The 16,142-nt window shown below is 36.6% G+C and overlaps 1 protein-coding gene across 1 annotated transcript in view; it reads right to left on the minus strand.

Moving 5' to 3' along the window:
- The window catches only part of spas (spastin), a 280,837-nt gene that overhangs the window by 76,492 nt on the left and 188,203 nt on the right, over positions 1–16,142 (minus strand). Inside the window, exons 9-10 of the mRNA XM_090386532.1 lie at positions 11,889–11,960; positions 11,268–11,343 (exon numbers count right to left, since the gene is read on the minus strand). Of these exons, the coding sequence (XP_090242658.1) occupies positions 11,268–11,343; positions 11,889–11,960 (148 nt within the window). The remainder of the gene's footprint in view (positions 1–11,267; positions 11,344–11,888; positions 11,961–16,142) is intronic.

Genomic DNA, 16,142 nt, shown 5'->3' on the forward strand with positions numbered 1-16,142 from the left:
TCTACAACTGTCTTTCCTCAATTTGAATTTATGTCTCCCCAGACGATTAATCTTGGCAAGAGGAAGAATCCCATTAGGCAATGAGCATGCTCAACCCATTCAAGGCCTTATACACCTCAATCAGATCACCTTGCAGGTGCCTAGTCTCCAGACACTGTAATTTGCAAAATGTAAGCCTTTCTTTGTAAGAGCAACCCTTTGTTCCATTCACTAATCTTGTTGCCCTTCTCTGCACTCACTCCAGCAGCACTACATCCTTCCTTAAATGAGGCCTCCAGACCTGTATACAGTATTCAAGGTGTGGCCTGATCACTGCCTTATACAAGGGAATAATCACCTTATCCCTGCTAGAAAAATTCTTGTATATCATTCACAAGACACCATGAGCTACTCTTGCAGACAGTCTGCACTGCTCAGAAAACTTCATATCTGCCTGCACAATTACCCCCAGGTCCTCTTCACTCTCTACAACTGTCAGAGTGCCAGCACAATTGATACATTACTCTGCGGTTACTGCTTCCCATATGCAGTACTTTACATTTGTCAATATAAAGCTTCAGTTGCTACCTTCAGCACATTTGATCAACATTTCTAGATCCTGTTGCAGCAGTGTACTGTCATTAGTGTCATTAACAATCCTGCCAACCTTCGTATCGTCTGGAAACTTGGACATTAAGCCTGATATACCATCATCAATATCATTAATAAATACAGAAAATAACAATGGAGCCAACACTGAACCCTTGGGGACTCCACTAATAAAATTAGTCCACGAAGAGCAGTGTCCATTGAATACCATTCTGTCTTCTCCCACTCAACCATTCCTTTATTCATAGCAGCAATTTGCCTCAAATGCCACACTGCATCAATTTGTGCAGCAGTTTTCCTTGTGCAACAGTATCAAAAGCCTTCCTAAGATCCAAGTATCTGATATCAAAATTATTCTTTGCATCAGCTCCTTTGTGACCACATCATAGTATCCAATAAAATTTGTCAGAGAAGACTTCCAGTTTGAGAAACCTTGCCCCGCTCAAACAGCTTTAACTTCTTGAATATCCACTACCATTTCCTTAATTGCTGATCTCCAGTGGGGCAAAGATAACTTAATTTCAATCCTTCTAAAACTCAGTCCTGTCTTATATCTCGCAAAAAGGATTCTTCTGCTCCTATGTTTATCTTCGATTACGCTCTGATTTCTAAGCAAAATCTTGGGGATTCCCCTGACTTCTAATCTCTCCTGGCATAAAGCACATTACAAATATTGCTTCCTCTGCATCTTAAAAAAAAAAAAAAAAAAAAAAAAAAAAAAAAAACAACACTTGGTTTTCTCTTTCTGTTACTTTTGTTCCAAACAGCTGTTCACTCTGTACACATCGCAAATCTGCCCTACCATGGAATATTGTTCCCACATCTGGGGCGGTGCCCCAGAACTTCTCTCAGGCTTCTAGATTCCATTCAAAAGAGGGCAATTAGGTTAATTAATGTCTCATCTTTAACAAAAAAAAAATATATATATTAGGATCAACCGTGAATGATTACATCTACCCATTGTGTCTGAAACCGACCAACTCAGCCACAGAGTGAAAAAAGCCCATTAAAATTCCTCACATCATCGACAGATTCGAACCTGGGCCTTTTCCACCTGAAGTGGGGTAGACGGTGACGATACCACTATGCCACCTCTAACAGTCTCTCTCCACTCTGTCTTTGAATAGACTTTTGTATAGATACTTCCACGGGCACTGTTCTTCTGAATTGGCTTCTATAATTCTTGCTCTCTCTTTTAAAGCAATCCGAATATGTGCCACAACCAGTCAACATACTTTTACTGTCCAAGTTCAAACTTACAGAACCAACTTTTCTTCTTTCTCATTTATTCATTCAATTTCTGTTTTCTGGAAGAACCTTCCTTCTTATGTTTTTCCTGAAAATTACAATCAACAAAAGTTCATGTCTAATGTCAACAAGTATCTTCTTTCAATTTTTCAACCCATGCGTGGTACTAAGTACTATAGGTTCTTAAAAAAAAAAAAAAAAAAAGTACCTGTACATAACAATGGTCTTTTAGAAAAAAAAAAAAGTATTTAAAACACATTCATTTAAAAGTATGAGAGTAACGTATTTATATTCATTTAATATGATATACTGTAAGATAGTAAACTAATTATAAGGAATTGTGAGAGATACGGTTTCTTTCGTTGGCAATTCTTTACTTTTTATTTAATTTGATTTTACTTTGTTTATTATTAGTTATATTTTGTAGTTTACAATAATATACCTATGTAAATCTAAGCAGATGCCATTATTGAATTTTTAGTGCGAACCCCCTGGAACACTTTCGCGAACCACTGGTCACGATGATCCTGCAGTGCTTCTTTAACCAGTGCCTCCATTACTTTCCCTAAAACAGAAGTTAAACTAATAGGTCTGTAATTACTTGTGTCACCTTTTTAACCCCCCCCCCTTTGTGAATTGGTGATACATTTGCACACCTGAAGTTTGCTTACTTCCTTTAATATAACTGGATAGATCCCATCCACCCCAGATGTCTTCCTTATGTTTATCTTCAACAATTTCTCCTGTACTTTGCTCTCAGTTATTTCAAAATCGTTTAGCTGTCGTGTAAATATAGATGCAAAATACTCATTAGTTTGTTAGCTACCTGAGAAGGATCATCAACAGTTGAACCATCAATATCAAGTGGACCAATCTGATTCATTCCCTTCCTTCTAGAGTTTACATAAGTAAAGAACTCTTTTCTGTTTTTCTTTGCATCCTTTGCCTAATATTTCTCATAATCTGCCTAACCTCCTTTGTGACTTGATTGCAGACTAGCTTATATCTACCATAGGCTTCATTGTCACCTGTTAATTTATATGTATCCAATGCATTTTTCTTCTCTGCCACATGTCTCATTACTTCATCTGACTTCCATTTAGGACTAAACCTTGAACAATATTTCTTAGTTGGTATGAAAAGCCTAGTAGCTTCCAAGATTAATTCTTTGAATGCTTTCCATTTTAAATTTTATTTTGGTAACATCTTCAGTTGGTCCCACTGAAAAGAATTTAAAAGTCTCAGACCACTGTAGTCACTTTTATTAAAGCAAAAACCCTTCCCTTTACCCCTGATGCAGTTACCTCTAAGTAAATCCCACATCAGCACACTGATCACTGCCACCTAGTCATTCCTTTATTTTCAGATTCTTAATGCATGAAGAATCACTACTGATAACCACACATCAAGAGTATTACTCCCTCTAGTTGCCTCCCAAACATGCTGCTGTAGAAAATAATTATCCAATAAATTCACAAAAGCCTTGCTAGTGTGAGTGTGACCAACCTACAAGTTCCAGTCAATATCTGGGAAATTAAATTCCCCCATTATAAGACAATCTGATTTACTGGCCCATTCTATTTCTCTACAGTTGTTCATTATATTCATCAGAGTCATTAGGTTTATAACATACTCCTACTCTCAATTTTGCTTTGCCAGTGCTTATGTCACACCAAACTGACTCAACACTATACTGTTGTTTGGTTTGGTTTTTTAAGGAGCATTAGCAACTAAGGCCATATTGCTCCGGGTCATGCGGTGGTCATTCCCTGACCTTTCCGCATCCTCCGTATTTGGTGGTGACGGGCTTGAACCCCGGTTTAATCAAGGAGCGTGTGCTACGCACTGCTGCTCCTTCCCACCTGGCTATGGAGGCGCCAACACTATACTGTCCACCCATTTCAACTGGCTGCACTTCCTTAGATTTTATGTTTCTTAACTAATGACATAACCCCTCCTTCCTTCCTATCCTTCCTGTACACATTGTACTCCCCAAATTCGAATTCTGCATTCCTTATCTGTGTGACACTACGTCTCTGATAATCCAACAATATCTGCCTTTGATGTTTTGACCAACAACTCAAATTCATTAAATTTATTTACCAAACTCCTAGCAGTGGTGTACACACAAGTATACATGCACCTGTTCCTATTCTTAGCTACCATAACACAGTGCATTTTTTTTTTTTTTTTTTTTTAACTTGTCCTGCGATGACACCCAGCAGTCTCTGAAATCCCCTGCACCTTGTTTTCCAGGCTGCTGCTCATTCCAGTAGAAGCAGTGCAAGAATCACTTTCACCTCTGTCAGAGGCTACTGTTAATCTATTAGATTGTGTATCCCTCCCCCCAAGCCAACAGTTTTCCAACCCACCAAACACTGCCTTGATAGCATCAGCAAATATTCCTGCACCCTTTCTATTTTTAAGTGTATCCCATCTCTGTAGAAGCAGTCTCTCCTGTTAACAAGCACAGACCAGGCTGGGAAAAATTCTACCCCATGAGCCTTGCACAATCTTTCCAGGGCTGAAATGATTGAGTATATGATTGACATCATATACTCCCTCCTATCGTGTCTGGGCAGAATTGCAGACACTTTCAAATTCAACCCTAACTGCGGCTTTTTTTCAACGTGACCTGTACTTGTTAATTAATTCTGCTGGTCTCCTACTGTTAATTAATATCATTAGTGCCGAGGTGTACAACAATATCAACTTTAAATGATGATATCTGCTCTAAAACATCATCAACCTTTGCCCCTGGCAGACATACCCTGGTCCTGTTCCACTTATCCTTTTTGCACCCAATAAATCCACCAAAGTCTTTCTATTGTATCAGTAATCAGTTAATAAATAAGTCAGTATAAGACATTCTGCTTCAGAGGCCCACTATATATCTATAGTTGTTCCACAAAGAGCCATGCCCATTGATAACTATTTTCTGTCTTCTTCCACTTAGCCATTCCTTTATCCATAGCAGCAACTTGCCCTGAATTCCACATTGCTCCAACTTGAACAGCTTTTTATATATATATACACACATACACACAATATCAAAAGCCTTCCTGAAATTTAAGTGTATAATGTCGAAATTATTTTTTGCATCCAGTTCCTTGGTCACTGCATCATAGTAACCTATCAGACTGGTTAAACAAGGTTGCTCCTCGACAAATCCATGCTGTGACTGCAGTAAAATTGCATGCCTGTCCAAATGGTTCTGCATTACTTTAACTAGTGATTAGTATTAGTAGAGGCATTTGATGCAAGAAAGCAAGCTTATGCAGCATCAGCCAAAAAAAAAAAAAAAAAAAAAAAAACCATTTCCACTTCACCCCTCTGTTCGTTCAAAATACCTGTCCAGCTGAGCCTTAAACTTATTTAGGCTATCAACCTCCACCACAAGGGATGGAAGTCTGTTCCACCAACCAACCACCCGCTGGCTAAAGGCAAATTTCCGCACGTCTATCCTACATCTGTCTTTCCTCAATTTGAATTTATGCCCTCTCAGGTGATTATTCTGAGCTAGAGGAAGAATCCCATCAGCATTGAGCATGCTTAAACCATTCAAGGCTTTATACACCTCTATCAGATCACCTCGCTGGTGCCTAGTCTCCAGACACTGTAATTTGCAAAACTTAAGCCTTTCTTCGTAAGAGCACCCCTTTGTTCCATTCACTAATCTTGTTGCCCTTCTCTGTACTCGTTCCAGCAGCTCTACATCCTTCTTGAAATGAGGCCTCCAGACCTGTATACAGTACTCTAGGTGTGGCCTGACCATCGCCTTATACAATGGAATAATCACCTCCTTATCCCTGCTGGAAAAATTCCTGTATATCATTGACAATACTCCATGAGCTACTCTTGCAGCCCGTCTGCACTGCTCAGAGAACTTCATATCTGCCTGCACAACCACCCCCAAGTCCCTTTCATTCTCTACCACTGTCAGTGTTGTACCACAGAGTTGATACGTTGCTCTCGGGTTGCTGTTTCCCATGTGTAGTACTTTACATTTGTCAATGTTAAACTTCATTTGCCACCTCTCAGCCCATCTGCTCAACCTTTCCAGATCCTGTTGCAGCAGCATAGTGTCAGTAGTGTCCTTGACAACCCTGCCAACCTTTGTATCGTCTGCAAACTTGGACATTAATCCCGATATACCATCATCAATATCATTTATAAATACAGAAAACAATAATGGACCCAACACTGAGCCCTGAGGGACTCCACTAATAACATCAGTCCACGATGAGCAGTGTCCATTGATTACCACTCTGTCTTCTCCCCCTCAACCACCCCTTTATCCATAGCAGCAATTTGCCTCCAATGTCACACTGCTCCAATTTGTGTAGCAGTCTTCCATGTGCAACCGTTATTCCGTTATTTTCCCTGGAACAGACAAACTAATGTGTCTGTACAATTACTCACATCACCTTTTGATCCCCCCCTGCATGAATTGGGGATACATTCAGTCCATAGGGACCTCCCCTGAATTCAAGGATGCTCTCATAATTATGGCTAAGGATTTGCTTACCTCCTTTACTGCCTCCCTGAATATAATTGGATAGATTCCATCCACCCCAGGTGCCTTTTTTATGTCTACCTTCAGTTTCTCCTCCACTTTCCTTTCAGATATCAGTCATTTTGCTCCCCATTAGAGTTCGATAAACTTCTGACCTCCACTTCGCTACAGAATTCTTCATGTGTGAATGTAGAAGCAAAATACCTATTCAATTTGTCTACAACCCAAGCAGGATCATCAACAATTAACCCATACACATGAAGTGGTCCAATCTAATTGAACCCCTGCTTTCTACTGTTAATATAAGCACAGACATCTTTGCTGTTTTTCTTTGCCAGAGACTTCTCAATTTGTCTAGCTTCCTTTGTGACTTGATTACAGACTAATTTGTATCACCTGGTAATTTATATGAATTCCATGCACGTTTCTTCTCTGCCATGTGTCTCAATTGGAGACATCCAAGCCATCCATTTAGGTCTAAACCCTGAACAGTATTTCTTTGTTGGTATGAAAGCCTATTAGCTTTTTTGATTACTGCCCTGATTACTTCCCATTTAGAATTTGCTGTTGGTAACATCATCAGCTGGTCCCACTGCATAGAATTTAAAACTGTCTGAGATCACTGTAGTCACACTTACAAAAGCCTTTTCCTTTACCCTTGACAGGAGTTATATCTTTACTTAAATTCCACATTAGTACACTGTAATCACTGCCACCCAGTGAGTCTTTTACCCACAGATTCTTAATGCATGAAGAATCACTGCTGATAACCAGATAAAGAGTATTGTTTCTTCTTGTTGCCTCTCTAACATGCTGTTGTAGAAAATAGTCATTTCAGAAATCCACAAAAGTCTTGTTAGTGTGTAAGTGACCAACCCACAAATTCCAGTCAACACCTGGAAAGTTAAAATCTCCCATTATGAGATATTTTGATTTGCTGGCCCACTATTCTCTGTATAGCTGTTTGGTATACTCATCACAATTCTTAGGCCTATAACACATTCCTACTGTCAATTTTGTTTTCCCAGTGCTTATATCATGCCAAACTGACTCAACATTGCACTTGTCACCCAAGTCAACTGGATGCACTGCCTTAGATTTAATATTCCTCTTAACTAAGAGCATAACCCTACACCTTTCCTGTGTCCTTCTTGTATACATTGTACTCCTCATATCAAAATTCAGCATAATTTATGTCTGAGTGACACCATTTTTCTGCTATTTCTACAATATCTACGTTTGATGATCTAATCAATACTACAAATTACCAAATTATTTTTTAAATGCTCTTAGCATTAGTGTACATGCAAGTATACATGCATGTGTTCTTACTTTTAGTTACCCGAACACAGCCCATGTATTTATTTGTTCCATGATGACCCACAGCAGGGCCTGAAGTCCCAGACACCCTGCTTCCCAGGCTGCTGCAAATACCAATAATAGTAGTGCAAGAATCACTTCTGCCTCTGCCTGTGGCTCTAGTTAAGCTATTAGTCTGTGTATAACCCCCCCCCCCCCCCCGAGAGGCTAGCAGTATTCTGATCCACTCATCACTGTCTCAATAACGTCAGAAAATATTCTTGCATCCCTTCTATTCAAGTGTATCCCATACCCGTAAAAACAGTCTCTAAATAATATATGGTTGCTAAACATAGTAAAACTACAATTTGCCCCCCCCCCAAAGTTCACAAATATGCTCTAACAATCATGCCAAATCAATCATCTAGGCCCCTTCCCATTATGGATAAGAGTGTGGCAGGAGACAGTGATTATTAATGGCCACAGGGTTTGGTGCTGGGTCCCTTTACTGTTTCAATATTTACTATACTGATGAAGGCATATCAAATTTAAGTTTGTTTCAGTTTACTGTATTATGAAGGTGGTTAATGAGTAATCAAGGTACGTTAGTCCCGCAAGACCCGGATAAATTAGAAGGGCTGAAAAGTGCCAACTGAGGTTTAACATTGATAAAAATAAGGTACTTAAACAATCATAACATGTCAATTGAGTGGTACCATACTCAAGGGTAGTGGAGAATAAAAGGATTTGGGAGTAATTGAAGTTCAACACAAAATTCCTGAGCAGTGCATACAGGCTAGTAGAGCAGCTCAATGGCTGTCAAATGACATAATGGAATTTTGACAGCAGAGATAAGGAGGCATTTAACCCATTGTATAAAGCAATAGTTAGCCCCATCTTGAATATTACATACAGGTTTTGATACCTCATTTTAGGATAAATGAGAATCTACTGGAATGGGGGTAGATTGTTATTTGGTTTTTAGGAGCATTAGCAACTAAGACCATATTGCTCCGGGATATGCGGTGGTCATTCCCTGACCTTTCCGCATCCTCCGTATTTGGTGGTGACGAGCTCGAACCCCGGTCTAATCAAGAAGTGTGTGCTACGCACTGCTGCTCCTTCCCACCTGGCTACGGAGGCGCCCGAATGGGGGTAGAGAAGAGTAACAAGATTAGTTAGAGATATGAAAGGGTATTCTTACTAAGAAAGACACTAGTTCTGTGAACTGCAGTATTTGGAAACCAGATACCTGCAAGGAACTTAATTGAAGTGTTTAAGGCAAATGAACAATGAGTGAATTAAATCTTGCATCTTTTAAATCTTGCCTTAATTAAATTAAATGCCAATAGCATTCTTATTCTTCTCTGATGACACCAAGAAAGAGTAAAGATGATGAAGTGGATTTTGTGTTTTTGCTGATGCTGTAAGAGTTTAATTCCTTGCATTATTCTGCCACCACTAAAACTCTCACTGAAAGAAATACGTTTTTGAGGTTGTGTTGTTAGAATTGATCATTCTTGACTGGAACAGTTAGCGGTAAGCTGAAGTTGATTATTATCTATGCTGAAATACTGCCTCCATTTTCAAGAGAGGACAAAATGATTCACATAAGATAACTTTGATTGTAAATGATCAAGATATTAGTAGAGATTGCAGCAATGCTCATTGTGTAAGTTCACTGAATGAATTACTATTATTAGCCATATGGTGCAAGGAAGCCCGAGGCTTATGCTGCACCTGCCAAAAAAAATGAGTTACCCTGAGAGAGAGAGAGAGAGAGAGAGAGAGAGAGAGAGAGAGAAGTAGAAGGGAATCACCAAGAAAGAGAAGAATGATGGTAGCCCATACTCGCCAGATGCGAGCCCCTAAGGTCCAAACATTAAGGAAAGATGGACAAAAATCACTGTGCACTCATCTAATATTTGGAAGAAAAAAAGGGACTAATGCCAAAGGCAATTCATAAGGATGCAGTTACAATGTTAGGGGGAGGATGCCCCTTCCTATTCCATGGTTGAGAAGTAGGCAGCAGAATTTAAACAAGGGAGGGAAAGTCTGGGAGATGACACACGCTGTGGGAGACCTGCAATGTCCATCACTTCAGAAGTTGTCAATAGTGTGCACTGATCCAGTAATGAGTGATCATCAAATGATAGTTTGGTACACTGCCAGCATCTTGGGTATCTTATCTGAACGTTGCACATTTTCAAGCAGATCCAACAAATTTCTTTGCAAGGCTTGTACCGATGGATGAGAAGTGGGTCGTCCATCACTTTCAGCCAGAAACAAAGGAGCAGTCTAAACAGAGGAAATACAGCTATTTTCATTCTCCAAAGAAAGAGAAGACAATTCTGTCTGCTGGCAAGCATACCATCACTTTTTTTGGGATGCTGTATGGAGTGTTGCTAGTGGATTACCTTCAGAAAGGCCAGACAGTCACAGGAGCATTTTACACAGATCTTGAGGCATTTGAATAAAAATATCAAAGACAAAATATGAAGGAAATCGCAGAAAAGGAGTCTTGTTCCATCAGGACAATATGCCTGCTCACAAGTTTCATTGCCAAGATTTCATTGAAATCTTGGCTCATGCACCATATTCACTAGATCTAGGGCCATCAGACTTTCACCTATTTCCTACCTGAAAAAAATACCTGGCTGGTATCCATTTTCCTACTGAAAGGATGGCACTGCTGCAATGGATGCATTCCTGGAGAAGAAGAAAAAAAAAAAAAATTCTTTGCAGTTTGAATCAATGCATTGCAGCATTGGTGGCAAAAGTGTAGTGACTCCAAAGGGGACTATGTTGAAAAGTAATATGTTACCAGACTCTTCAAATAAACCCTTCATACTTCGGCCACAAACTTTTCAAATGTCCCTCATATAATGTAAAGTTTGGAAACATAAGAACTTCAAATGTGCAATGAATGCAGCCAAAAATTTAATCAGAATTAAACAGCAAATGAAAAAATATAGCCCAAAATTCTGAAGGAACCAATTACCGAACAACAGCAACATATTGTAGTTCAGTGAAAACTACTTGTATCGGAACTGAACAGATTTTCCCAAAGAAAGATTTACAGACAAAAAATTCAACTCACAAAAGATAAATTCAGACAAAAATTTTCCATGCTGTCTTTGTGAACCAATTTCAAATCCAAGTTTTTCACATTAGAAGAATTTCAGAAAAATTATTATTACAACTTACAGCAGTGCTGTATCATTTCCTTAAATTGGTGCAAAAATTGCTGATATATGCTAGCAGTAAATCCACATTGGTTTTTAAAGTGCATGGTCAAGTTTATCACTGAACCTTTAATCAAGCGATGGCAATTCTCAAAACTTCAAACAATTGTATGTGCTTTATGTTGAAGTGTGATTCAGATTGCCAAAAGGTCTGTCATAGGGTGAATTTACAAATTTTTTTCCACCACTATATATATAATGGTTATACATGGAACTTATCTTTAATTATGGTGACTGTCATACTTTTAATAAAATGTATATTGGAGCAAAAAAAGTTTATTTGGTTAGAGCACCCAATGATGTATACTCTAACCAAGTAGCAGCATTTCCTTTAAAAGCAAGTTAATTCCTTCATTCATATTATCACTTACCAATGAAGATTATACTAGGATGCATTTCTCGTGCTACAGCAAACAAGGCACGGACCAGCTTTTCCCCTTCTCCAACCTAAAAAAAAAAAAAAAAAAAACCTGAAAGTTCATTTAACAAACATAGGTATTTTATTGAGATGAGTGCCTTTTATATGGGTTTATAAAGAAAAAATATATAAAGTGTAAGAACTTCTTTTACTTAAATATCAACTGCATGTTTTGCCTATCGCAATTCATTACTAATATTATCAGTAATTATCAGTTTATTACAAAATTAACACCTACAATTATATAACTACATATGTGCACACACGTACAAACTTTGCTGAGAAAAATTTTTTAATCTTAAGCTTTTTAATCTTTGACATTTATTACCAAAAACTCAAAGCTAAGCTCATTTTTCAACGTTTTAATACCTCTGCTCCCCTCACAGTATTTTTTTTTTTAATGTTTATATACCACTTATTAATTAGGTACATGATTTTAAATAAAATCCATTGAGGACTAGAAATAATTCTAGTTAATAATCCAAACTTTTTTACTGTAAGAAAAGAAATAAATACATCATTGAAATGCCTAGTGAACTAGAACGTTATAAATGGTAGATTTAAATATACTTACATATTTAGAGGTTAGGGATGCTGCACTAATATTTAAAAATGTTGAATTGGACTCGTAAGCAACTGCCTTTGCCTGTGGAATAATATATTTAAAGTCACAAAACAGACTGCAACTTAGAGAAGATAAGTTTATCTTCTGCAAAACAAGAGAAAATTACTTTTTCGTTCATATAATTCTAATAGAAAAATATGGACTTTGGTCTGTCAGCATGTTAAATATATAATATTCTTTATAAAATTTGTACTAATCAACTACTATTTCTACCTGACTGAATAATTAAAACAAAAAAATACTAAGGGTGAAATTCTTAAAACATACCTGGTAATATATGTATATGAGGTGTGATTAAAGTTTGAGGAACTGAATTAATCAAGCTTCTTTCAGAATTACTAATAGCTTCTGAATAATTTCCTCAGTTATTGCAAATTATATAATACTTATTAATTAGGACAACTATCAAGGACAATTTAAAACTTTGGAGGGGCGGAAATCACATGGAGCTAAATTCATTGAGTATGGTAGATGAGAAACTACAGTGATCGAGTACTCCATCAAAAAAAAAAAAAAAAAAAACCCTTGAATGAAAAGCATCGGAATTTGTGCATCCAATGCACAAATTCCATGAAGCCCTCTTTTTGGCTGTTTTCTCTGAAGGGCTTCACACAATCATCATAGAACTGTTTTTGTAGTACAGTAGACTGTCGAAATAACGGCACCTCAAATAACGGAACATTCAAGCTAATGGCACATTGAGATCGGATGTTTGCATGTAGCATAGATGTCTGGCAGTACCAAAAAGATAAAAATTATATACCAGGTACATAATGAGTTGCTGCTGCTCTACTCTGAGACTGATAAAAACGTCTTTACTGCAAGAACTCATTATGAAACTGGTACAGTAAAATAAAGTATTGATGCATTATTTTTATTGAAAAAAAAAAAAAAATTCACTACAATGAATATAATTTTTCATTGTACTAGTGTACAATGAAATAATTCGTATAAAATATATTATAATAACACTAAAATTATTGGTCTATGGTAACTAAAATAAGATATATAATTTTGACACTCAAATGATTTTAATTACCGAGTGAATACTCCAATTGTCGTTCCATTACATGTAGTATTTACTAAAGTATTTGACTTAATATCTAAATTGAAGACATCTTTCATAAATTTACAAAACTTCTTTCCAGCCTCAGAATTTAATTCTAGATTGAAATCACCAGCAAGAACTACAGGTATACGATCCAGTGGCTCTTCCAATAATTTTACACCATTAATGGAATATGGCATCAATTCTTGTTTATGAATTTTTGAATTACAGTATATCTAACGACATCCCTGGAGTGCTGTATATGGCAACAATAAAAATAGATTCACTATTGAATTTGCACAAAGATCCATAAATGCCTCCAATTTCATCTGATACTGCTGTTGCATTGCTAAGATATGCAGTGTACTGATGATAGTTGACCCTTCATGTTGATATATCGCAAAACCACCACTGCAAACATCCAACCTTTTAAACTGAGTCACAGATTGGAATGGTTTAAGTAATATATGTTCATCATTATCCAACCACATTTCACTTAATATCAATATTTTGGATTGCTGTAAGATTGTGTCCGTTTCGATATCTCGAACATGGGCCTGTAAACTTTGTATGTTCATTGACGATATAGATATACCACTTTGTATGAAATCTTTCATTTCATCCTGTAGAGATGGTAGCTTATTATTTTTCAAGCAATCTAGTTCAGCATGAAGTTCTATATTACTAGTAGCTTTGCCATGGTGAAATGTGAAATCTTTGTGGGGATGTGTAATATATAAACCTTGTAATGAGGTCATTCGAGATAACGCCATGTATACAAGTTGCCGATCTTTCTCATAATTATATACAACTTTGTCGAAGTTCCCTCCTTGAGATTTATGTATAGTCAAAGCACAAGCACATACTAAAGGAAATTGTGTACATCTACATGTTAATTTCCTATTGTTCTTGAATGGAATCATAGTTGATTGTTTTATAATAGGTACGGATTGACTAGGTAAATGTTTATCTTTCACATATTGTTTATAATTGAAGATTATGTTCTATTTTTGAATCAGGAAATTTCATCCATACTCTTAACGGTTCCGCTGTCCTCACCATTTACTAATCCATCGACCAATTTTGTCAATTGCATCATTTACGGTTTTCCTTTCAATAATGGTAGAATGCATGGAAGTCCTGCAAGTTTCAGTCACTGACATTTTATGAATTTTATTTAAAATCCCTTGCAGACATAAATTAGTAGTATCTTCTTTAGTAACAAATCTTGATTTGATAATTTTAAGTTCATCTGATAATAACGCTTATCCATTGCCTATTTTTGTAAGAATTTTAGAAAATGTACTATCGGACTGTCGAACAACTTGTACTAATTCATGAAATTGTAGTGAATGCCATAATTCTGGAGCAATCTCTAATGATTTGTTTATAAATGCTTTCGATTCCAATATAGAATCGAGTAATGTTAGATGTTATTCCTACTTATTTAAATGCAATTTGCAAATTTTCTGTAGTATGCATTCGCATAATTTTCATTGCCATATATAGCAAATGTTGGGAGTTACTCCACGGCGATCAGATCTACGAATTTCACTCGATGCCGTCATAAAGGGAGTAATTTTCAATCCATTTTTAAATTTTCGTGCATGTCCCAAATAGCTGGAAAAGAAAGTTCTTCTGCATGTATATCAAATATGAAACTTGTTGGAGATGATTTCTGACCCAGTGCTATACATAAATATTTATCTTCAGACCATAATAATGTGTTGTTGAATTAACAATAGTATACCATCGTTGTTGACAGGTTCCACAATTTCATCTGAATGTTAACTATCATCATTTGTCCCCAAGAAATCATCACTCACTTTTATGCTGTAGAATTTATACAAAGATGAATTTATCAAATACCATAACCATATTTTTACAATTTTCTTCTGCATATATCCTTGTAGATATGATGATTTATGTATGAGTCTTCATTTTATATGTACATTAATGGCATAATAGTCATTAATTCTCTAGGTAATTGATGAACCATCGTATTTAAGTTAACTTGTACATTTATTACTTGTCTAATGATCCCACATTAGACATGTTCATAATGTAAATGATGAATTTGCATACAGAGTAATTGTGGTGATATCACATCAGTTACAACATCCAGTAGAGACAAAACAGTAGGATATGCTGGATATATAAATCCATTTGACATGACCATAGTTGGTATCCATTCCTCTTTTATGACATGTATTACATGTCATAAAAGTACTCACTTCTTGTAAATGAAATTCATTTTGAAGTAATTCATATGAAGTTGTTGAAAATGGTTTCAAATCTAATTGAAATCATAACAGATCACAAACATTACAACTAAATCCAAATGGGTTTTTGTACACTAGTTTTTCAAACTCACTGTCAGCTCGTGTAGACACTATAGGGATGTAATCAGGAATCTCATTATTAGCCATTTCTAATTTCGCTTTTTTTCGTGCACAATATTCCTTCATTCATTCTGCCGGAGTTTTAGATTTCTGATAAGTATCAGGCTTAGAACTCGGGTTGAATTTCATTATTATTTGGAATAGTTTGAATTTTTAATTTCCTTTTCTTCCATTCACGATATTCCTTCATTATTTCAGCTAGAGTTTTTTTGGGTGCAGTTTGAGAACTCCCAGGCATAACGAAACACACTCTTGTTGAATTTCATCTGGATTCACATTTCTGTCCAACTTCCCTTTCTTTCTTTCATGATATTCCTTCGAATGGTGGGCTGTAGACTTTGGTACAGGTGGGCTATGGTACAGTCACTCGCGTATTAATCATTATGCTAATATAACAGTATAATGTAGAACATCACTGCTCAATCGTACTTATTGTGTCACTGCAACTTGTTGTGTCACTGAAGCAGCAAGTACAACGCACGTGCATCGGGTTTCGTGATGATTTCTAGGTAACGTAATGCTTTTTTCCAAATAATGCTGGTAAAACCTCAAAAAGAAAAATGACAAGTCATGTAATTACTGTATTTGTTTATGTTCGTCATTTTTAAAGTGAATCCTGCAGATATCACGGGTTGTACAACTGTTTTACATTTATTTTAAATTAAAAATCCCCTCACTATGGCTCCTAAAGTTAATAAACCTCATACAGAGAAGAAAACATTAAAGTCACCCGAAAAGTTAATTCATATAACC

The sequence above is a fragment of the Mastigoproctus giganteus genome, chromosome 12 (genome assembly GCF_048544385.1).
Source record: "Mastigoproctus giganteus isolate SK-2022 chromosome 12, ASM4854438v1, whole genome shotgun sequence".
Taxonomy (NCBI): domain Eukaryota; kingdom Metazoa; phylum Arthropoda; class Arachnida; order Uropygi; family Thelyphonidae; genus Mastigoproctus; species Mastigoproctus giganteus.